The sequence below is a fragment of the Fistularia commersonii genome, chromosome 27, assembly GCF_037954325.1.
Source record: "Fistularia commersonii isolate RoL2024-O1a breed Wild chromosome 27, RoL_Fcom_v1.0, whole genome shotgun sequence".
In the NCBI taxonomy this organism is placed as follows: domain Eukaryota; kingdom Metazoa; phylum Chordata; class Actinopteri; order Syngnathiformes; family Fistulariidae; genus Fistularia; species Fistularia commersonii.
In genome coordinates, this window is record NC_141310.1 from 10,959,905 (window position 1) to 10,983,720 (window position 23,816).

Below are 23,816 nucleotides of genomic sequence, written 5' to 3' on the forward strand. Positions count from 1 at the left end.
AAAACAGAAGGAGCGGGCCAGATTAAAAAATGAGATGCAGCGGATTATAAAAGGGCATTAAAATGACACAGAAGATTATTCTGATGTCGGTGACGCCGGCGGAGAGCCGACCGCCCCGTCAGACAAACATAAAAAGAACAAACAAGATAACAAGCGAGCGGTGGAGCACAATGAAAGCTCCTTTTCCGGCCGGCGACCAGCGCATTTTAATTCATTGTTTCCTGGAGGGTTTGCCCTTTGGCTGAAGAGGGAGGGGGGGCGGCCGAGGCTTCTTGACCTGTTTATTCCCCTTGACGCCGAAGCTATGATTTCAACCCCGGTTGCCAGTTTCCGTTCTGTAATTTGTAATTCTATCGGCACCGTTATGGTGGAGTGTATTTATAGTGATAATATAGAATAATGTGCGTGATGGAGTCTGGATGTTGATGAAAGTGGAAGAAAAATTAGATTTCCAGCAGGGGGGAAAAGGGGGGGGTTCTGTTGGTCTTGGCGGCGGTTTGTGCTCTCCAACTGCCGTTCTAGTTTCTCTATCTGTTTTCAGAGTAAACATGGCAGCCGTTACACACACATACGCGCACTCAAACACTCCACCGACTAACATTCGCACTCATTCCAGTAAGTATAAATGGTCCAGGGAGTGAAATTGACCTCACGATCTGGTTTTAGCAGCCCGATCGACACCGCCCGAGAGGCCCGAAAGGCTTTTTTTTTTTTTCGCGCGTCAAACGTAAGGGGCCGCCGAAGAAAGCCGGGGGACCCTCGGAACGCGGGGGGCGCCGGTTCCGGCATCAATTTGTGTCGCGCGCAATCAGGATCAGCGCGGCGCACATACGACGAGGACAAAGGTGTTGGAGTAGATCAGTCTTCCTCGTTTCGGAACAGGGGCCCGGATGTTTTCTGACATGGGGGAGCAGGTCAAACACGGGGTATAGAAAGGAGCGATGCGACGTCCACCCGAAAAAACACACAAAGCCAGCTTTTCATTCCCCCCGGCCGGCCATTCCGCCGAGTCCGTAATTGTCTTTGACAAAACTCATTAGCGGAGACCTTGTAGCAACATCGGCAATCAGAAATTCCATGGAGGGAGACATGCACAGAAACAATGTCCCGCACACATTTCATTGCGCCTTTTGACAAAATGTAATGAAGTGTGTTTATTGTCTCCCTCATCTGAACCCTCAGCCGTCGGTACAAAGACTTTGTTTTATGAGCCCTCGCTGCCCAGCGTGGGACACATCAAATGGCACCTCCACGCCGGCGCTTTTGTCAGGCTAGAGGGCAAATTATTGTCCGCGGATGTTGTTGTTGTTGTTGTTGTTGTTGTTTTATGCCTCCTATTTATACGAGGAGGCCTCCGCTGCCGTGTCAGAGGGACTCGGATTCTTTCGCATTGCAAACACATGCTCATTAAGTGGAGGCCTGGATCTAAAGCGTACATGGGACGCTTCCACCCCCGACCGCCCGGCGGATTATGTCACGGATTTTAAACAATCGAGTCGGAGGGGGGGGAAACGGGAACATGTTTGCGTGTTTCGGTACAGGTCAAATCGCTTTTTGCGTTTGGCGAAGGATGCAACGTACGATCTATGTGATGAGCTAAAGGGGACCGTTCAAAGGTGATATTCGTGCGAGCGGTTTCGGGGTTCACGCTCGCCGTGCTTTGACAGCGTTGGCGTGCGGCGAGGTTCGTGGCCGGTCACGCACCCTCTCCTTTGGAGTCACATTTATAATTGTAAAAACTCAAAAGAGCATCTTATTCCCGGCTCATTTGGCAGCATGAATATTGACTGTTGGTAATGTTTGATATTTTCATTAGCATGCCTCTCTCACACACACACACACACACACACACACACACACACACACACACACATACGTAGGAACATATTTGGCCCAGAAAGAATGTTTCTTTTATAAAGGCAAAAGATAACAGATAAAGCAAATGTGCTATGCTTCTAAATTCTGAATAATTCAGACTCTTTCTGAAATAATAAAAGTATCTAGTGGTGTACGACACAATCTGAATTTTGATCCTCCGTTAAACTTTTAGATTCTCGAGCGTCGGTCAACTTTAATTCAGGTTACTTGTCAGGAGGATAAGAAGAAAAAAAAAAACAGGATGATTTACTTTAATTCTTCTCACGTCTTGTCTTATTTTTTTCAATAAAGCTGAAAACCATTCGGAGCCTTGCCTTTATTTGTGTACGAAATCCACACGCTCATCCTTCTTCATTAAAACTTTGTGGTAAAAATCCTCCTTATTTGTTCAATTATCTTATTTATTTTATCTTATATTGCTTATAAAAGGAAAGCAGCAACAAGCACATCTCAGTTCACAAAAAAACCCCTTCTGGTAAGGCACGGTACTGCCTGCCTCACCTTGTGACTTTCCTCTGCAGTTTATTGCCCGATCGGGGAGAATGATTATTTCCCATATTTACGTTAAAGACATAAAAGGGGCTGTAGGGGTCATTGTGTTTATAATAATATAAAAAAATCTTTCTATAAACATTATATTGGCGACATCGCAAGAAAAAGAAACGAGCACGCGGCCCAGTTTGTGACACCTCAGCTTGCTGTCCTGTATTTGATCAGGAAAACCATGAATTCAGCGATCAGAAAATGATAAAAATGATTGGAATCATAAACAAATTAATTTATAACTGGAAAAAAAATTAAATTTAGCTGCATTATAATCAGCTTTTTATTTTTCATGTTGACAGGTGAGGCTCTGTCTCACCTGCCTCCCCTGGCCGCATATCACTGATTACTAAGGTAGAAATGCTAAAAAAAAAAAAACTTTCAAAGTTTCTTCCCGGTCCAAAGAATAAATTGTCAAATTCCTGAAATATGACATACGGGGCGTTTGGTTCGCTCTGGTAATGATTATAAACTCATTTGACACCGCCTTGGCGAAAACACACGCTTTGAAAAAAAAAAACGCCTGAGGACAGAACGTACGTTTCGTGTCCGAACACGGTGTAATTTATATTTATTCGAGGCGGATGAAAAGGCTTCGTGACGGCTATGCTTTTCAACGCTGTTTATTTTTTATTCCCCGATCACAACCGTTTTTTTCGTACCTGACTTAAAGGATAAGAAGCGATACTTCAGCCAAGTAAAATTCCACGGGTCGATATCAGTATTATTAGCCGTGGAATCGCATTATTAGCTCACTGTAAGGAAAGTCTCTGTTGCTTTCAGAGAAGGCCGGGCCATATTTTCGGTTTTAGTGCGGAGATTCTAACAGGTCTCCCTAAAAAAGATAGAATGTGAAGTTTTCCGACACCTTCCTCATGGCTTGAAAAGAACAAAATGGGAGCGAGGGACCCGGATTGGACCATTCCTCCGCCGGGGTGGGGGGGAGGGGTCGAGGCAGTCATGTGACAAGTCACCATCAGATTTCATAAACCGCGGTCACAGATTAACACCGTCGAACCTATTTAAGCATTCATGTTTATCCCGGCTTGTTTTTCTTTTGTATTCTTTTTGCATATTTGTGCCTCATTGACAGATTACCCGAAATCTGTTTTGGATTATGCAAACATGCGCCCGCCGTGTCAACCCCCTCCTCCCCCAAATAATGAAAAATGTAATTTACCATCGAGGCGTTGCATTCGGGATATGCAACCGTTCCTATATGGGCTACCTAAGGAACTTATTATTCTGGAACATGGAAGTTTGCCATGGATTTCGTGTCTGGCTTGGGATTAGACATGTCGGACAAACAAGAATGTCTTGTGTTTATCCAAAGCCGGATGCCTCCCCCTCCCCTCTTCTGCCTCCCAGCACATCCGTGCCCTCCAAGATAATATCAGATATGCTTAGATATCCTGATCAGCGTGCATTGATCAGCTGATCGCCCCCCCCCCCCTTTCCCCCCAGCGTGCAGCTGTTCCTTATGTTAAGCACATAAAGGATGGCCTAATTGACCCGTTAGCAGCTCCGGGCGCACGCCGCCGCAGTATATGAGCTCATCGCGGCCATTATCTATGCTTTTCCCTCAGGTACACGGCCGCGATGGTGATCCCATTGCGCACGCATCATTACCTTCAATAGCGCGAGGCTGCTTTTCTTTATAGCCCGCGATTTAATTAAAGCCGGCCGTAAATATTTGATACGCGCCCGTCCTACATTTTAATGTAAAGAGCAAGGCGCCGCGCGTCATGACTGATTACCGCCGAGGGGCGGAGAGGAGCAGGCGTTTAGTCAAACCGAGCGATGTGGAGGTGGAAACTTCAAATTTGAGCTTCTGTCTCTCAAGAGGCGGACGCACCCACGACTATTTTGTCTCCATTACCCACCCCTCCTCGTTGTTCCATGTAAATAAACCCGATTTGATGATTGCTGCTCCCGCAGGTGACCTTCGGGTGGAAATATATCAATTTTTATCGCCCGCGGCAAACACTGTACATATTATCAGGGGATATTGCTTGGACCTGTTTTTTTTTTTTTCTGCTCTCCGGCCTCAAAGATTAACAAAGAAGAAGAGGAAAAAAAAAAAACAAAGTGGAATAATCTCAATAGGCTTACGTTATTAAATCTGACCTTCCTCACCCTCATCATGTATATTTCCCTGGATTTAACAGCGGCGCTAACAGATAGTACTCCAGCAGACCAAGGACACATATGACCGCCACGGCCCGGGATGAACCTCAATCCCCAAAATTTGGGCGACGACATTTATTTTAAGCACCGACCCGGGGACATGTCCTTAAATAACATTGGAGGGAAGCTGCTCTCAGGTAGTGGAACGCCCCCGCAGGACCAATCCTTGTCGAAATCTTCTTGTCACCGGCTCTGCACTTGAATTTCTTCACTTGAAGACCTTTCTCCCTTCGTCCAAGTGAAGACATTCAAGTCCAGTTGCCGCGACAAGATGATTTTAACATTCCTGGCTTCATTCCGGCTGGAGGCCTTTCAGTTTGCATGTTCTTCACGTGTCTGCAAGGGTTTCCTCCAGGTTCTCCGCCTTCTTCCCACATACCAAAAACACACGAGAGGCTCACCGGAGACCCTAAATCACCCAGATGTGTGAACGAGAGAGTGAATGATGGTATATATATTAATTTGATGTGTGAATGAATGAGTGAAAACGGTTGTCTGTCACAATATAATGTGTGAATGAGAGGGTGAATGGTTGTATGTCCATATGATGTGCGTATGAAGGGTTAATGGTGGTACGTTGCTATATGACCTGAATGACAGGGTGACTGTCTATATGTGACGTTTGAATGAAAGGGTGAATGGTTGTATGTCTCTAAATGATGTTTGAATGAGGGAGTGAAGGTTGTTACATTGCTATGAGATATGAACGACAAGGTGAATGGTTTTATGTCTCTAAATGATGTATGAATGAAAGGGTGAATGTTGCATATCTATATGTGACATTTGAATGAAAGGGTGTGTGGCTGATTGTCTATTAGTGATGTTTGAATGAAAAGGTGAACGGTTGTATGTCTCTAAATGATGTTTGAATGAGGGAGTGAACGGGGGTACATTTTTATGACATGTGAATGACAGGGTGAATGTTTGTATGTCTGTATGTGACATTTGAATGAAAGGGTGAATGGCTGATTGTTTATATGTGATGTTTGATTGAAAAGGCTGATTGTCTCTAAATGATGTAGGAATGAGGGACTGAACGGGGGTACATTTTTATGACATGTGAATGACAGGGTGAATGGTTTTATGTCTCTAAATGATGTATGAATGAAAGCTTGTACTTCTCTATATGTGGGTGAGTTCTGCCTCTCACTATATGACAGCATGGATAGATGAAAAATGAATGAATGCATGAATGAATGAATGAGGTCAACAAATCAGAAGTGAATCAGTCACCCAGTCAGATGGAATCACACACTGGGAGTACAAATCAGGAAACAACTAAGAAGACGCGATCAGCGAGAACCAGTTTCATTCAAACCGGGTCGGTCGTGATGTTGAATATCCGGAGGAAGTTCTTCACACGATAGAGGATCTCAAAGTTTCGCCTGTTAAGACCGCCATCGTCTTATCAACACTCGTCTGGGGAGCCGGCCGGTAACGAGACGGACTTCGGGGCAAAACAGCCAAATCAAAGGGACTTTGATGGACCATGTGAAAGTCTCTTCTGGATCTGATCCTACAAATGACCTTTTAATTAACACCATGTTAAGTTAGTGCAGCGTCTCTCCCTTTCTTTCTCTCCATCTCTTTGGATATGTGTGTGCGGGGGCGTGTACGTGACTCTCTCTCCTCTCACACACACACACACACACACACACACGCACACACACACACACTAACAAAAGCGTCATTCATTCTGCAGCAACAAAGTGTTTGATGCCACATGTGATTAGATGTTGATAATACAAAGAGGACGGGGTCTTTCTTCCGGAAACTTGTGCATTTCGTTCCCCCCTCCTCCCTCGCCCCGTGAACGAAGGCGGCCCCCTCCCCTCGGGACCCCTCGGGCGGACGCACCGGCTCGTCGGGACGGTCAACTTTGATCAAAAACATTCATCCTCCAGTCTTTTAATTGGACGATTGGCTCTATGGGTGACCGTGACACACAAGGGAGAAAATAATTTAAAAATAAATGAAGAAACGGGCTCTTGGAAAAACGGAAAAGCGAAATGAAAATGTATTCTTCCAATTAAAAAAAAAAGAAAAAAAAAGAAAAAAGGTAAACAGTCAACACAGAATGAACTCACAGTTTTAGCACAAGGACCCGGAAAAAAGAAAATAAAACTTATGCGCAACAAGTGGAATCCAGTCCAGCATCTACAAATGTCCTCTCTTTTACATCAGGCAACAAATAAATCATTAAATAGATAAATAAATAAATAAATAAATAAATAAATAACACGAATCCACAGTAACATTGAATTAAAGGGAGGAACACCATATTCGACCAAAAAACAAAATAATACATAAATAAATACATAAATAAATAAATAGGTCTGCTAGACTACACGATTGCCACACACACACACAACTTTGGCCGTTTTATTTTCGAATCTTTTTTTCTCATCGTGGCCGTTCTCGTACTTTTCAGTCTGTTTTTTTTTTTTTGTTTGTTTGTTTTTTTTTTTGCATAAAAGTCTCTCGCGCCATTTAAAAACCAAAGTTGTGCAAAAGGATCACGTCCCGCAGTTTGAATGTCGCCACGGCAACAGCGCCAGGTACCTCCCGCGTGTCGTGCCGAGGCCGACCGCCAACGCCACCCGCCTCGGCCGGCGTGTCCGTTAGTGCATATTAAACGTCCCGTCAGCCGTCGTGGTTCAGTCCTCATTCGTCTGGAGGGAGGAGGAGGGACAGAGGGGGTTAAATTTGGCTTGATAATCATTTAAATCAATTATTGCAACCTGTAACTTGATTAAAAACGTGTGTGTGTGTGTGTGTGTGTGTGTTTAGTGTAGACGCTCACCTGCTTCACCTCTTCATCACTGGTCTGAAAGCAGTGACCTTGTCGTCCTGCAGGTTCCCGCAGGCCTCGCTGAGCTCTGACGGCTGGCCGTCTTTGCCGGCGGAGAATCCTGCGCACAAAACCCAACGGGCGAAAATCACGTCTTGGTCGCCATGGAAACGCTCAAACTAAATTTGACCGGTAGCAGGAATCAGGTAAAAGGCGAGCGTACCTTCATTGGTGGAGTACTGACACGAGTCTGAGAGGGAGGCGTAGGACGAACAGTGGAGGCCCTTGTGACCGTAGCCGCCACCGCCACCGCCGCCGCCGCCGCCGCCGTAGACTTTGGAGTGCAAAGAGGAACTCTCGGGGAAGGGATTCACGGGGTTCACGGGGTTGGTGACCCCGACGGGATCCTGGAGGCTTCTCATCCCGCCACACTGTCCGCCGGGCATCCCGGTGAGCCTCCCGCTCTGGACCTGGCAGTCCCCCGCCGGGTCGCCCGTCCTCAACTCGGAGCCGTGCTGAGGGCTCAGGATGACGCCCGACGCCGCCGTTCGGGCCAGGGACCAGATCCGCGGCTTATCCGCCGCGTCGAAGTGCGACAGCGACAACGTCCCCGCGGGGCCGGCGGAGGGCGGGGCCTTAGACGGCGTGGGATCCAGGAAGTCGGACGGGAGGGGCGGGAGAGATGTCACGCTTTTGATGGCGCAGGGGAACGAGTGGAAGCTGTTTGTTAGGTTCAGGTGCAACTCGGAGCCGCAGTCTCTCTTCTGCGGGGCCGACATGGACCTCGGGACATCCTGCTCGTCCGCGGACGCCACCTTCTCGCACTGGCTCTCCAGTTTGTCGCAGTCGTCCTCGTCCATGTCCTCCAGGTCACTCAGATGCAGCTCTTTCTCTTCCTTGCAGTCGCTGGAATCTTCGAGGAGAGAACACGTTTAAAGGGACGGTTTGAAAAAAAACTATTCGCGAATGGCGCGGTTACCGTACCTTTGGTGACACAGTCCTGGTCGCTCTTGTTGACGTCGTCCTTCCTGTCGTCGCCGGCCTTGTTCTTGGGCGACCAGGTCATCTTGTTCTCCTTCTTTAGCCTCCTGCGGGCGTTGGCGAACCAGGTGGAGACCTGCGTCAGGGTCATCTTGGTGATGATGGCCAACATGATCTTCTCCCCCTTGGTGGGGTAGGGGTTCTTGCGGTGCTCGTAGAGCCACGTTTTCAGGGTGCTGGTGGTTTCTCGAGTTGCGTTCTTTCTCCGGGCCGTGCCGTTGAAATCTACCGTCCCGTATCTGGTGGGAGACACGCAGGACACGCCGGCCATTAGCGCAATTCGGGAGGTGTTTCTCCAACATTCTACATGTCCCTTGTTTGATATTCATCAACGGCTTTGGCTCAGGTCATGTGGTCACCAGAGCTGGGTGGTTTGTGAATCACCAGGGTTAATGAATCGAATCTTCGAGTCCTTCGAGTCCGAATCTTATGAGTCCATGAGTACACAAGGCAAGACTCGAGTGATTCTTTTAAACCGGTTTACTGACAAAAGTCAGACGACCCACTGGAAATCCTACTGAATCAGATGATTCGTATGAATCGTTCACTGACAAAGGTCAGTAGACTCACTGCAGACGCTGTTGAATCAGATGACTCATCTGAATCAGTTCACGAGCTGGAGTCAGTTGACTCACCAGACACACAACTGCATCAGATGATTCGTCTGAATCGGTTCACCGATTCAGGTCAGCGGATTCACATGTTCCGAAATATTCAACATGTATATAACTTTCGTGGATTTGACATTTTTTCGGTTCTCTTGGTTGCTGTTCTACAGTTGATATATTATCTTTTTTGTTAATTTTTTACCTGATTTGGACGTTTTGCATTTTTGTTTATTTTGGTTGTTTTTGGTTAATGAGCTTATAGATAAATTTAACGCGTCTCTTGTGTGACTCGGTTGAACCGGATCACGGCAAGCGACCCGGGTTAACCTGAGCCCATAAAATGAACCGAGTTCCCCAGCACTTCAGGCTACAGCCTCTAGTCTGAATGTGCTGTCTTACTTCTTATGGAACAAATAGATATATATATTTTGGATAGTTGCACAACGTGGAAACATGGATCTTGCCTGTCATATTGGTACTGGCCCAGCGAGTGATCGTAGGGGTAGTACGCGGCCGTCTGAGCGATGCCGGAGTGTAAAGTGCCCGTGCTGTCCTTGATGTCGTACTGCGGATTCTGTGGAAGAGACGGGGAGGGAGGGAGAGTCACAACTCTACATTTTTCAAGATTTGCAGTTTAACCTTTCAAACAAATGCAGACAGGAGACCCGAGATCAATGTCAGAGCTGTAAGGCTCACATATCGGAGTTGTATTTATCGCTGTGTAAGCGTCCAATCTCTCCCGGAGAGGTGTCTCGACCTCGTCCACTATCCAAATTTGTGCAAATCAAAATTTTCATTTCATTTTTTTTTTTTTTTTTTTTTTTACTTTAACAAACCGCAGCTTTCGGGAACAGGGCGCTACCGACAACTTATCGGCTACCGCTGATGGAAAACGGGACAAATTATAAGAAGTTCCTCTGCTGGTGCTCCATGCATACATCCCCTCCTCCACTTCCTCCTCAGTGACACAGTATTTTTTTCTTCTTTTTTTTTTTTTTTTTTTTTTTTGAGGGAGAGCCAAACACACACAGGATGCTGCGTTCAAGGGAACTTGTCAGGATGGATGTTTTTTGCGCTGATGAATTAAAAAAAAAAAGCAAAATTGATCCCACAAGAGCGGAGGTGAATGAAAGCCCACCAGAGAGGAGTAGATGGCGGACGGGTCGGTGCCGTAGGGGAAGTAGTTGGCGTAGTTCTGGCTGGCGGCGGCCGCGGCGGCGTACGGGGAGCCGTAGACCCCCAGCGCGGCGTTCAGCTCCGTGCGGCTGCTCGCCAGCAGCCGGTTCTCGTAGGGCGGGCAGCAGAAGGAAGCTGCGGCGGCGGCGGCGGCGGCGGCGGCGCTCTGGGAGCCGCCCGTCCCGTCAGATACCGACCTGGAAATCGAATCGCAGCAAGTCGTACTGGGGTTTGCCGACACGAAAAACTGCACAGAGAGAATCGGTGGACAGAGTTGGTCATTGATCGGTTAACCGGGGGACATTTGTGAAGTGACAATTACGCGCTTGGAACTTAAAAATATATCAAATAAAATAAATATAATTCTAGAAATCTTCTCATCTGTATATCTCATACAAAAAAAAAGAAAAATATATAAATCGTTCGCTGCTCCGTAAATAAGATCGGGTGTTTTTTTATTATCATTATTATTAGTTGTATTTTTATTATCATCATGAAAAGGAGATTCGCGCGTTTAAGTTAAAATGATAGGATAAAAAAGAGGAGGGTTTTTTTTTTCCTCTAATTTAATTTTGAATTAAAAGGGAAAAAAAACATCGCCCTGAAAGTTGGGCTCTCAACTTTAACCCCAGTGAGTAACTTTTTAGCCCTCCGCCCGCCCCCACCCCTCCCCCGGACCAACATCCCTCCCAGAAACGACGACACATAAGATTCCCCAAAATATAACGGTCTTAAATTTTAGATTTCGGTGTTTATCCAAGCTGTATATTATTATTTTTGGTATCATTTTATAAATCGCCGCAGCCGTGCCATGTACAGATGAAGTTGCGCTGAAAGTTTGGTGCGTAAAAGGTGACATTCATCTCTATTGTCATCGGGAGGGGAGAAAAAAAAACAACAACACGTGAGTTCATTCATAATTCAGTGTTATTGGACGCGTGTGTGTGTGTGTGTGTGTGCATGTGTGTGTATCGATATTTGTTTCGGCAACTACAGCGCGGCGCAAAAGTCACTGCCAATTCATTTAGGGGTTATTATTATTAATTGCAATGAATGTGCCAGATTACGCGCACAACTTGCGAGCAATCGACGAAGAAGAGAGGAAATAAACCAAATGAAATGAAATTGTCTTACCTGTGAGGTTGCATTGTACGGGTATCCAAATTGCGAGAAAGACATAGCTGCTTCTTTTGTGACCATCAGCCCGCAAAAAAAGGAAAAAAAAAGAGAGATCCCACTGCCGTGATCGATTGCGACCGGTTCTACTTCAAACCCGCCGTCTCCACACGCACATTCCCGCGCACGGCCTATCGCTCAATAATACATGACATCGCCCCATAAGGAGAGAGACTTTTTTAGCCTGGCATCAGATTGCAGATTGTTTTATATGAATGAATAATCCCCCTCCTCACCCAATCCACCAGCACCCCTCCCTCCCTACCCCCCCTTCAAGAAATGAAATTAAGCGTCATTAAAACGCCCCCCCCCCAAAATAATAATAATAATAATAATAAAAAAAAAATAATAATAACAATAAAGATGTTGTTGTGTTGGCCGGAGGAGGCTTAAAAGATAAAGTAAGACGTGCAAGATATGGACTCTGCTTGTGCTATTATTTGCAGCTCCATAGTTCTTCACCGTTCATCCGTGCAACGGCGGGTGTGACGTCACAGCCATCCCGGAACGGCGGCGCACCGGGGATGGAGGCGCGTCTTTGCCAATCACGTCCCGAGCTGGAGTTCTCTTCAGGTGCATCCCCCACCAACACCCCCTTCACACACACACACACACACACACACACACACACACACACACATACACACACACACACATACACACACACACATACACACACACACACATACACACACACACACATACACACACACACATACATACATACATACATACGCACACACCACCCCGCGGGTGGAATTACGCACCGATTTGTCGAGATAAAGCACCATAAATGGCTTTTCATCGATCGATATTTGTTTTATATTTATTTTAAACTCATCTCTAAATCCCCCCAAAAGTCTCACAAATAGTTACATCACCCCTCTGCTATTTTTTTAAATTATTATCATTCGGATTGTCCTTATTTACTCACACTGTAAAATTTTGTATTTTTTTCACTTTTGACGGGGGTGTTTCTATTTTCCTCCATTAGAGGGAAGGGCAGTCCCAGCAGAGATGGATAGAGCGTCTCTTTCTCTTTTTCTTTCTCTTTTTGCCTTTTTTTTTTGGCAGGTCAATGGAGCGGTGATTGATGCGCGCCTGGAGACCTACGTGACCATTACGCGTCGCGCGTAATTGTATCAATTAACAAATGGATACATGGCCCTTGTTTAACCGACGGGTGGGGGGTGGGGGGGGGTGGGGGGGGAGATGCGCCGCAGAGGTTGAAATCCGCAGAGCTGTGCAAGGGAAGGGAGGGGAAAAAGAAGAAGAAGAAGAAGAAGAGAGGAAGAGGAAGATGACAGTGGAAGCCCCACTTCGCAGTCTAATTAAATATCCGTGGGGGTGGGTGGGTTGGGGTGTGGGTGTGGGACGAGAATTGCATTTTAATTGAATGACGCTGACTTGAAAGATGGGGAAGGAGTGATGCTGCCTCGCAGTGAATGAAAGGAGAAATAATTTTAAGCTTTATTAGATCGGCAGCTCAACCATCTCGCCGGTAAACATAAACAACCCTCCTCTTCCATCACCACCACCCCCACCTTCCTCCTCCTGCCAGGCGTAGAGGTGCGACAGTCAGGGAAGGGAGGGGTCTGTGACACACACACACACACACACACACACACACACACACACACACACACACACACACACACACACACACAATTTGTATTGTCAGTCCCACTGAGTCATATGATGTGTTTTGTGAGTGTGTGTCTGGGGTTGTGCGAGGTTTCCGTTGTCACGACTGATACCCCTGAGCCAAATCCCACCTCCACCTCCACCCACCCCCATCCGCCTCTCCGTGACCGGCTTTTCCGAACCCCCCGCGGGACCGAGGTGCGATGACGGGGTTTCTCTCCGAGGGGCGCTAAAGAGCCGCGCGGAGGAGGCGGTGCGCCCTTTCTGTGGAGATGAGGAGGTCAGTGGTCCTCCTCCTCCTCCTCCTCCTCCACATCATCATCTTCCTCCTTCTTCTCCAGATTTGTTTTATTTTCTCCCCCAACTTCTCACCGACAACTTGGACAACAATTTTTCGTCTGGCTTCAAACCGACCAGGTGTTATCAAGAATCCACCTGTACGGAAACCGAGAGGGGGCGAAGTTCAAAGTTACTTTTTTGCACAAATGTTCACGTTACCAGAATAAAGTTCCCCCCTTAAAAATAAAATTTAAAAAAATCTGCAATTCCTGTAATATTTTGTAATCAATAATTTTTAAATAATTTGATTAAAATCAATTTTTCAAAATAAAATTATTTAATTTATAATGATAAGTCTTGATCAAAAACTGTTTTTTTTTTTTTTTTTTTTAATAAATCCCATATTAATCCCCCTTAACTTTAAAGCCTTGTAAAGCTCCAGCCTTTTCTCAAGTTTCCCTTTTTGTGATTTAAGCTCTCCGGGCTTTTGAATTGTGCACACAGAATTGCTCAGTTGACTGAGCAAATGCCGCCGCGCCGGAGTTACTTACAACCGGCAGAATCTGCAACCGAAAAAGACTCGAGCGTGACGCCGGAGCAACCCAAAGCACGTTATCGCGGGATGATGGAGAAAAGAAAACTTAAAAAAAACAATAAAAAAAAAAAAAAAAAACACCAAAGGCTCAAAAAGTTCATTTGTAAAGCTGTGAAAAAAACAACACAGAAGGCGGAGCAGCTCCCGAACATCTACTTTTCATGAGCGAACCAACGCGGCTCCGTTTCAGCCTTTCAACAGGCCGATGTTCAGATGTTGCGTTGGCGGGCCGAGCTTCAAAAGCACGTGTAACCCCTGACAGAGGCCTCAATCATTCAGTTTGACATAAAACAGAGGTCTGCATCGACAGCGGCGAAAGCACGAAGGTGACGTCGACCGCAGAAATGTCTTTTTTTTTTAGCCGTCGGGAGCGTTACATACCCCCGCGCCCGAATCGCTTTTCTCACAGGTGAATATGCACGGTGGGGCTGGAAGGGGGGGTTGAGGCGACGTAAATGTAATTGCATGCTGCCGGTGGTCGATGCTTTTTCTACAAGGGCACGCTTGATGGTCCAAGTGCATATGGACACACTCATGCATAATGCATGTCCAGCAGTCAGTGTAGATCCCAGCGAATCCGGCTAGAATGAACGCTAATTGTAGTGGCAGACTCTACACAGTGCCCTTCCCTTCCACGGTCTGCGACTGCACACTTTGGTTATTTGGTTATTTTTCCATTTTTTTTTCTCCCTGCACTCTTTTGTCTTGATGACTCAATAATCACGCTATAACACAGATCTTTTTTTTCTTTTTCGGTTTTGTTTTAAATGGCTCGGTTTGTGTTTTTTGCTCGATGGCTTTTTAATGCGGAGCGTGATTTGAATAACGTACCCCGATTGACTGCTTCCTCAATGCGCATTTGTTCACGGTTTTGGAAAAAACGCTTGTCCGGTTTGGGTGTAATGAGCAAAGAGCGCGAAACAAATTAATTCATTCATTCATTCATTCATTCATTCATTCATTCATTCATTCATTCATTCATTCATCCTTTATCTAAACTGCTTATCCTGCACTCATGGTTCCAGTCGGGCCAGAGCCGAGCTGTTATTGGCTGAGATTTGGGGGTTCAGTCTCAACCAGTTGCCAGTCAATCACAGGGACGCATATAGATGGAAATACAATTATTCCCCCTCTTATTCACGTGTCATAAAGAGACATACAGCCGTTCACTCTCTCATTCACGTCATAACAGCATACAACCATATACTTCCTCACTTGAAACTTCATATAGACATTCAACCATTTAAATTATCATATAGAGACATACCATTCATTCTCTCATTCAAACATTATATGGACATACAGCCGTTCACCGTCTTATTCACACATCACGCAGAGACATCCAGCTGCACCGTCTTTCTGGGAAATTTAGTCTCTAATGAATTTCCTGCATGTTTTTGGACAGTTGGAGAAAACCAGCCTAGTCAAGGGGAAGAGCAGAAACAAATTATTTTATTCTTATTTTGTTCGGCTAAATGAAGGGAGTTTCAATAGACGAAATGAAAGCACGCTAAACTGTTTATTTTTTGCGTGATACCGAGCAAATTTTGGGCGGTACCATTTTAATCCCCCCGAGACTTCGTCACATGACAGAATGTCCAGCAACCGCTTCGTGGCTATTCAAGAATAAGAAAGTTCAAACCACTCCTGCGTCGCGATCGGCGTTTGGAGTTGCTAATGAGTCTGAGCGACGCAAGCGTCTTCCGTCCGCAGCATCGTAGGATGAAAAAAAAAAAAAAGAAGGAAAAAATACTGGAAAGGTTAAGTCAACACTCAATGGCTCCCAGCCCCATTCCCCTACTTAATACATTTCCTATGCTGACTTAATGAACCACACAAAGCCTTTTTGGATTTTCATCAGATGGGGGTTGGGGGGGGGGGGGGGGTTGGTGGTCGGCGCCAATCGGGGTGGTGTATGAAATGGTAATAAGGGCAGACAAACGGAAAGACAGGGGGGGAGAAAAAAAACCCCGCGCCCCCAGAGCCGAGCCGAGCCGAGCGGGGGGATGAAACTGCACCTACCTGGAGGTGTGTGATCTCATTAAAGCTAAATTGGTATATGCCAATAAATCCCGGGCACTTTTGATCTGGAATTATTACACCGGCACAAAGAACAATATTAGTGGTGAATTAGCAAAAAAAAAAAAAAAAAAAAAAAAAAAAGAAAGAAAAGAAAAGTAATAAATATTGTAATGAGAAGTAATAGAGCGACGGCAGATACGGTCACAGCAGTGGACTGCTAATACTAAAACAAACATCCTCGAGGCCAGCGTATAATTACAGCGTTCGAAGAGGGAGTCGTTAGAACGCCATCGAAAAGAGGAGTCTTGATAAATCAATCCGTTCTGAAAAAAAAAAAAAAAATCACCAGACGACAGCACGAGTTTAATCGCGAATCGCCGCCATGTTGATTGGAACCCCCCCCCCCCCCCTCTTCTCCGTCCCGACTGAAACACGATCACGCTTGTATCCATTTGTTTTTTTTGTCCCATCCAGGATTTAAAGATGAATCCGCCGGGTGAGCGGAGGGAAGCAATTCATGTTTCATTTGTACCCCTGTCATTGTGATCGCCTGTAAGTCATGCGTTTAACTCAAACAAACCCTAGGCAGTTTTCGTGTCGGGAGCCGCTCCGCATCCCGGAGGCCCCGGGGGCTCTTGGGAGAGGAAGAGAAAAATGGGAGACAGAGAGAGAAAGGCAAGTGTGTGTGTGTGTTGTTTGTGTGCGCCGGCTGGCAGACTTTCCTTAAGGCTCTACTGTAAAGCTATCATCAGTGGTGGTGTCAGGGATTTGTAGCTTGTCACCGAGAGAGAGCGAGAGAGAGGAAGAGTCCTGGCAGTGACTCTGGGAAATAACTGCCAATGGAGAGACAGGCCGGTCTGAGTGTAGGTGCCTGGAAGGGAGATGCAGAGCCAGTGAGAGGAATTTGTGTCTATTTTCTCCAGGGGTGTCTGGGGATGTATGTATGTATGTGTGCATGCATGTGTGCGGACAATTTGTGAGTTGTTCGTGTGCAGATCCATACTTTCCTTTATATACCCACGGCCAAAAGGTCTTGGTCTATGTGCGTGTGTGTGTGCATGTCTGAGGCGTGTTGAAGATTTTGCGGCGTCATTGCACCGATCTGTAACTCCAACTCCTGGTTTATGTAGGCCAAACTCCCACCGCTACCCCGGTGTTTGCGTACGTGTGGTCGTCGCCGTGATGGATGCCGACTTCGCTCCAAACCCTCCGGAGCGGTAGGGTCGGCGGGCGGCAAATAAGCCGTCGCGTTGTAAATAGACTATCGTGTATCCGCGCAAAAATAAAAGTTCCACTGGAATGATGAATGGAAGGCTCACTCCTCATTGACAAGAGTGTTTTTTTTTTTTTTTTTTTTTTGAAAAGCACAGATTGGCGGCCGACCAGCTTTCGAGAACCCGCGGATCGTGAAAATCGCTCACCTCGTAAATGATCGTGTCAGGGTTCATATAGAGGGAGGGGGAAAAAAAAACAAAAAAAACTGGTTTCGGTCCAGACGCAGCTGCACGGCAGCACCGTGACCCATCTCCAGGGCACGCCGAAAGACACTTCCCATTACTTGTCAGTCGGCTTACCGACCGGGGCGCACTCGCCGCTTTCGGCAGGGGGGGGAGATACCTCGATCCCAGAGGGAAAACGTTGTCAACATGTAACGCAAAATCGGGGTTACGAATTTATCATTACAGGTTAAAAGTGAAAGAACAGGTGATCAAATAGCAGCCTTTAACTGTTTGGGGAAGGGAAAATGAATAATAAAAGATATTAGAAGAAATAGAGGGCGGATTTCACACCGGTCGTGACGAGGAGTGGTCTAAAATAGCGATAAATACTGAAACGCTCTCCATTACAGGAGGCGAAGCTCCAGGGGTGACAGAGGGGGCCGAGCCCCGGCCCGTTTCGGTTCAGTGAGGTTTACTGAAAAGCCGTGCCAATACAAATAGCCGCGCTTGATGTTTGTTTGCATAAATTGTTTTGAGGGGCTTTCACCGGGAGTTTTTTTTTTTTTTTGGGGTGGGGGATTACGGAGAGGAGGGGGGAGTCGAAGAGACGACCGCAGTTGGAATAATCCTCAGCGAGTTGACAGTCAGATTTGCTCTTCTTTAAAAAAAATAAGAGGGGAAAAAAAAAAAAAAAAAAAAAAAAAAAGATTGTTTTGGATTCTTCTTCTCAGTTCCTGGCAGCCAAGTTGGACTGTGAACTTTTCAGCGTTTCTCTGCATGTGTGTGTGTGTGTGTGTGCATAAGACGGAGGGTGTATGATGATGGAGAATGCGGAGCTGTTCTCTCCTCTCTTCTAGCAAAGCAGCATCACTTTCAATAACATCAGCGTAGCGGTTAACACATGCTTAAAGTTCAGTTGAAGGTTCAGAGGCCCGATGTACGAGTAGAAAGGATTGGGTTTGGGTTGGGGGGGTCTTTCTTCCTTAAACCCTCACATATCCACTTTGATTTTCCTCCCAAAAGGTCAAGGCAACACCAAATAATAGAGAAAGCCAAGTTATGTAGTGAGGTGAATAAGACTTGTATTACACAGATGAAATAATGTAAGTGAAATGTAAGGTCATTTACTCCGGGCACGTTTCTTTTGTTTTGATTACACGCCGCCGCATTTTTTTTTTTTTTTTTTTTTCCTCTTCCCCCTCAGCGAGCAGTGAGCAATTGGTCGTCATCATTACTTAGCTTCGGCTACGCCAGAGCTATAAAGAAAATTGACCTGATTGATTTCATGTCCAGGTAAGTGTGCCAGCTCGGCGCTAACCGGTACCAGGCCGATTTTTCGCGCAGATACCCCGCGGCCCCCGGATTCTCAGCCAGGGCCCGGATAGGCTGGAAATTGCAATTCGACCAATGACAGTTCAATCGCTCGGGCCCCTCTGTTCCTCATTTGCCGCTTAGCTGGTGGAGGTCCCTCCATGGTCGAGGCCAAACTCGATCCAGATGCAGCCGGGGGTTTATATGTTTTTTTGCAACATTTATCTTTGTCTTAAGCTCCTCCGCAGCCACATCGTGTCAGACTGAGCGGCTAATGATAGCGCATTTTCTTGTCCGCGGGCGAAAAGCTGACATTTCGTCTCTCCCCCTCATCCGCCGATCGGTTCGGTTTCGGGGATCGGCGAGCTCGGCAGCTCGAATAAAACAATATAACAATACCCATTTCCTTCCTCTCCGGGCTGTTTTCCTAAACGGCGATGACAACTGTGCTCCGGTTGCATGTGTTGCGCAGCCGTATGACTTTCATTGCATCTGAGTCCAAAAGGAATACTCGACGTGCTTGACTCTTGAGGCTTTAAGTGAGAAGAAGAAAAATAAGAGGCTCTGTGTATTATTCTGATGAGAAACCTTAGACCCCCGCTAATAAAATCCAGTGTCATCCAGCATGACATTATGCATTTTGCCCGCTACATCCTGCCTCATCAGTCGGATTTCCATTCGTACATGTTTGTGTCGTTTCCCATTACGGCTCTCCTCGTGAATCCGGCCTCTATCGGCACGCCTTATTTTCTGCCCCCCTTTTTTCAGTGTACGATGCGGTTATGCTATGAGACAAAGACACACACACACACACACACACGCACACACACACACACACAAAAAAAGGGATGGGGCGAATCTAAAAGCAGCTGTTACATGTTTGCTAACATCAAAAGATCCGTGTTAACCGTAGGGAAAAAAAAAAGGTGAAATCGTATACCTTTCATTAGCCTTTTTCAGTGGAAACAAGCCGGGTACATTCGTGTTGTGGGGGAACTCTGTCCTTGGCCTCAGAGCCAACGCGTCGTCAGATCACTGCAAAAAAAAAAAAAAATAGGGGTTTTGTTTCAACTTGGGCTTGTAAAGGCTAATTTCTGATTTGCTGATTGTCAAGCTTGTGGAGGAGACCGGGACAGGGGCTGGGTTCACACACACACACACACACACACACACACACACACACACACACACGATCAGGAGAAGCATGTATGCCCCTGAAGGAGGATGGCGGTATCCTTGATGTAGCTTTGCTTGCATTAAGGATCCTTTTTCCCTGCGCCCGAGATGTTTTCCATCTGTCATCTCCAGCATGTGGGGATGCCCTGCGTTTATCTCAAGGATATTTACCCGGAGAGTGATAAGGGGTGAAATATGGAGAGGAAATTGGCTTGTTGGGAGGGGGGGGGGGGGGTGGAGCACAACGGCGTTCCTTTTTTCAATGTACGGTGAATCGGGGTCCTTCAACAAGTGTCGTGTTTGCATTGCTTGTGGGAAAACAAATCGGCACAGGCGGCGTCTGAGGGGGGCTGTGAAGCAGCTCTTTGGAAAAGGCGGCGTGGCTTGAATTCCAGGCAGCGAAACTCGGCAGCGTCGCCCCCCCACCCCCCCACCCACACACACACACACACACACACACACACACACACAGCCCCGCTTCCCCTCCCCGAGCTGCCGAGAGTAAACATTCGGTGTTACCTTTAGGCTAAACAGGGGAGAAAAAAAATAAATAACACACACCGTGTTTGAAATGTACATTTGTGATGAGTGTTTTCTACCGGCGTGTCAAAATATAGCAACAAACAATGACACGTATCTATTCCGGGGCTTAACACTTCTCTCGTAATGAAGTGTGAAATGCACTTAAAATGAGATTCTCTCTTTCTGCGCTTGTATGACCAACAGGAAGCAGGATACTGGCGCAACAGTGAGTCGGGTACTTCCCGAGGATTTTATCCAATTCTACTACATTGCGTACTTCTATTTTTAATTTATTACACAGTTTGTGGCAAAGATAGAGGGACCATATTACGTACTAGTGACCCAGAACCGATTTCGCAGAAAAAAAAGGGGCAGAAACCGATAAAACCTAAAGAGGTTGTACTTTTGAGGCGCAGTTTCGGCGATCGGCGTCTCATTCATCAGATCGGCCTGGAGGGTTTTACCTTTTTCAATTATCTGCATTAATGTTGACTTGTTTCCACGTGTCCCTCTCGCTCCGTCTTCGCATCCCTGTTCTTTTTTTTCCTTGACCTTTTGACACCACGAGAGCAAATACGGCGGAAAAGTGAAAGCGGCGTGTGGTCGGTTGATCCGCTCCCTCAGAACCCGGCTTTAGGACTCGCCTCGCTCCGCTTCACCTGGAGCTCCTTCATCACAAACTGCAGCCGGCGCCCGCGCAGTTCTCGCTCGCGGCGCCACTCACACACACACACACACACCTCTACCTTTCTCCTGCATTTTTTTGTCTATTTTTGTTCTACTCCTCCTGCACTTAAATTCACCTGACCTCTCTTGTGTAAGTTTAATCTCGGAAAGCCCTGCAGCATCACATTCCCTTTTTTTTTTTTTTTTTTTTTTTGAACACACCAGTTCCAAGTGTATCTGATGGAAGAGCCCTGCTGGTTTTCCCCAGATTTAACTCCATTTTAAAATCCTGTCTCTCTCTTTAACTGCCTCTGCTTCTTCTTCTTGGTATTTGCGTTGTAAGGATCTGTAAAAAGAGGAAAAAAAAAAAGTGAAATTGTGAGTCGGTCACCTCCTGCACACGTGCACAGTAGCGTCAGAGGCTAAAGTATGCTCTCTCTGCTCACCCAGTCTGTTTGAGCCCTTTTAACCACCAAAATAAAAAGTGTTACTTCAAATATATATATATATTTTTCCCAGTAGTTGGAGTTTCATCATTAGCTACAAATGTGGAAAGAGAAAAAGTTAAAAGGAAGATGAACCGGGTCTGAACGCACTGCAGCTCGTTGATGTAACAGCCCGAGTATATCTTTCCAAAGCAAAATGGGATGTTTTTTTTCCGTTGAAAATTTCAATAAAAGTTTATTTGGAATCTCAGTACTCTTCAAAAGAAGAGTCTGCTTGCAGGGATTAGGCAACTTGGTGAATTATATGTGTTGAGGTTAACTTGTTTTGAGAATTTCAATCATTATGAATGTACAGAGGCTGTAAAAGAGATCAACTTTATATATGACTAAGCCAACTCGGTACTTTCCACATAATGTGAATTGAATATTTGAATTCCAAGGCTATTGTTTGCTCTATAGAGTGTGAATGATTTTATGTGTCTATATGACTCAATGATAGGCTCGAGCAGCTCTGCGATTACTAATTTCCGCTTCCTTTATTAACATGCTCAATTTATAAAGTCGGACAGTGGGACATACGGTAATTTCCTGACTATTGAGCGCACCTGAATATAGCTAAAATATATAGCTAAAAATAACTACTGCTTAAAAAAAATAAAGGGAACACTCAAACAACACAATGTAACTCCAAGTCAATCATATTTCTTTGAAATCAAACCACTTAGGAAGCACAACGGATTCATTTTGACTTGTTTTAAGGACATTACATCAAAGCTGGATCAGCTTGTCGTGAGTTTTTCCACTTTCATTTTGAGTGTGGCTCCAAATCTAGACCTCCATGTGTTCATATATTTCCATTGAACATTTTTGTGTGATTTTGTTGTCGGCACATTCAACTATGTAAAGAACAAACTATTTAATAAGAATATTTCATTCATTCAGATCTAGGATGTGTTATTTTAGTGCTCCCTTTTTTTTTTTCGAGCAGTGTTTATGTGCACATATGTAGGCTCCACTATAAGCCACAGGTGTTCATGTTGCAACATGAGATATTTACACAAATGTTTTTGTTTTTTTTTTACTTTTAATTAAACACATACCAGTAACATCCACTGCAAATGCTTTTTTCCGAACGGTGGCTGTAACACGGGTGATGAAAAAAAGATGAATAATAAGGAAAAGTCCATCCATCCATGTCTGTGGAGGTTCTCAGTCATCCAGGTCATGCTGAATTCTTGTCAAAATCCTCTTCTCAGGGCAACTGGACTTGAATTTCTTCACTTGAAGACATTTCAACCCACATCCGAGAGGATTCTTCAGTTCTGATGACCTATGGGGAGTTTTCAAATATAAGTGCCAGGGCTAGGTTATGTTGGCTTGTTATGTAAATGGAAGAGTTCACCTGCAGAAAGTAGGTGTATGGGGGTTGTTATGCTAATCATCCAACCATCCATCCATCCGTTTTCCATCTCCGCTTTGTCCTACTCCAGTTGATCGCTATCGTCGTCCTCTTCCTGCTCACTAAAACCATTAAAAGTCATCTTCTTCGGTGTTGGAATTGAACGGCCTCAGGATTTCACGATAATTTCATCGGTCCGATGTGAAGAAGCTAAACGAATCTCGATAGCCCTCCGAAAAAAAATGCATAAATTAGCCGCATCGCTTTTTAAGCCGCGTGCTTACGGTAATTTCGATTAATTTGATCGAATTCTCAAAAGCGATGCTGAGACATCATTGTTACAGGGAAAAGCTTTCTAAATTCCACCAAGAACAGCGATCACACTGTACGCTTGCAGTCAGATGCCGTGAGCGTTGGCAATGAGCTGCCTGGCCGGGGTCACCGGGGACGGGGACGGGGCGGGGGGGGGGGGGGGGGGGGGGCGGACCGAGCGCTGAGGCTAAAGTCTTGTAGCCCCCAGTCCTCCCTCAGGGTGTGGGGTCTTTGCCGGGGGCTTATCACTTCACACACATTGTCATTTCCTATACTATCTCTCTCCCTCCTTCCGCTCGGCAGCGCCCCCTCAAGCTGTCGGCACACCGGTTCCGAAGGGTCCCTTCAGGAAGGAGAGGTCCGTGTTCCGACGGCGGGCTGATAGGGGGGAGCCCGATAACCCCGGAGCCAAGTGCTACACCGCCAGCTGACACGAAGCAGATGTCCTCCTGACCCCCATCTCTTTGGGAACGGGACACTCGAACGCAAATGCTGCGCGGCTTGAATGTCAGCGGAGCCCCTCTGCTACCGAGAAGGTGTGACCCGATACTTCAGACTTTATGAGCTGCAGAAATGGTTATGATAACATTTGGGCTTTGGTGTGC

The 23,816-nt window shown here is 46.1% G+C and overlaps 1 protein-coding gene and 2 long non-coding RNA genes across 4 annotated transcripts; 1 reads left to right on the top strand and 2 right to left on the bottom strand.

The window, feature by feature from the left end:
* Positions 1-6,399: 6,399 nt before the first annotated feature.
* On the bottom strand, positions 6,400-11,661 carry irx6a (iroquois homeobox 6a). 2 transcript variants are annotated; one of them, XM_086174924.1, is made up of 7 exons: positions 11,359-11,661; positions 10,187-10,421; positions 9,513-9,622; positions 8,384-8,679; positions 7,623-8,312; positions 7,412-7,520; positions 6,400-7,280 (listed from the first exon to the last, which is right to left on the bottom strand). In XM_086174924.1, exons 1-6 carry the CDS (start codon positions 11,370-11,372, stop codon positions 7,417-7,419), a joined length of 1,449 nt encoding a protein of 482 aa, XP_086031050.1. In that variant the 5' UTR covers positions 11,373-11,661; the 3' UTR covers positions 6,400-7,280; positions 7,412-7,416. The 2 variants fall into 2 exon arrangements, with proteins under 2 accessions (XP_086031050.1, XP_086031049.1); XM_086174923.1 differs by having other exon boundaries at positions 10,187-10,471.
* On the top strand, positions 10,995-13,711 carry LOC147218040 (uncharacterized). Its single transcript, XR_015108877.1, has 3 exons — positions 10,995-11,128; positions 11,847-11,973; positions 13,386-13,711. It is a non-coding gene; the product is annotated as an uncharacterized LOC147218040 (long non-coding RNA).
* A 5,743-nt stretch (positions 13,712-19,454) lies between these two features.
* Positions 19,455-21,311, bottom strand: LOC147218041 (uncharacterized). The gene is made up of 3 exons (XR_015108896.1): positions 21,277-21,311; positions 19,631-19,725; positions 19,455-19,475 (listed from the first exon to the last, which is right to left on the bottom strand). It is a non-coding gene; the product is annotated as an uncharacterized LOC147218041 (long non-coding RNA).
* Between the last annotated feature and the right edge of the window lie 2,505 nt (positions 21,312-23,816).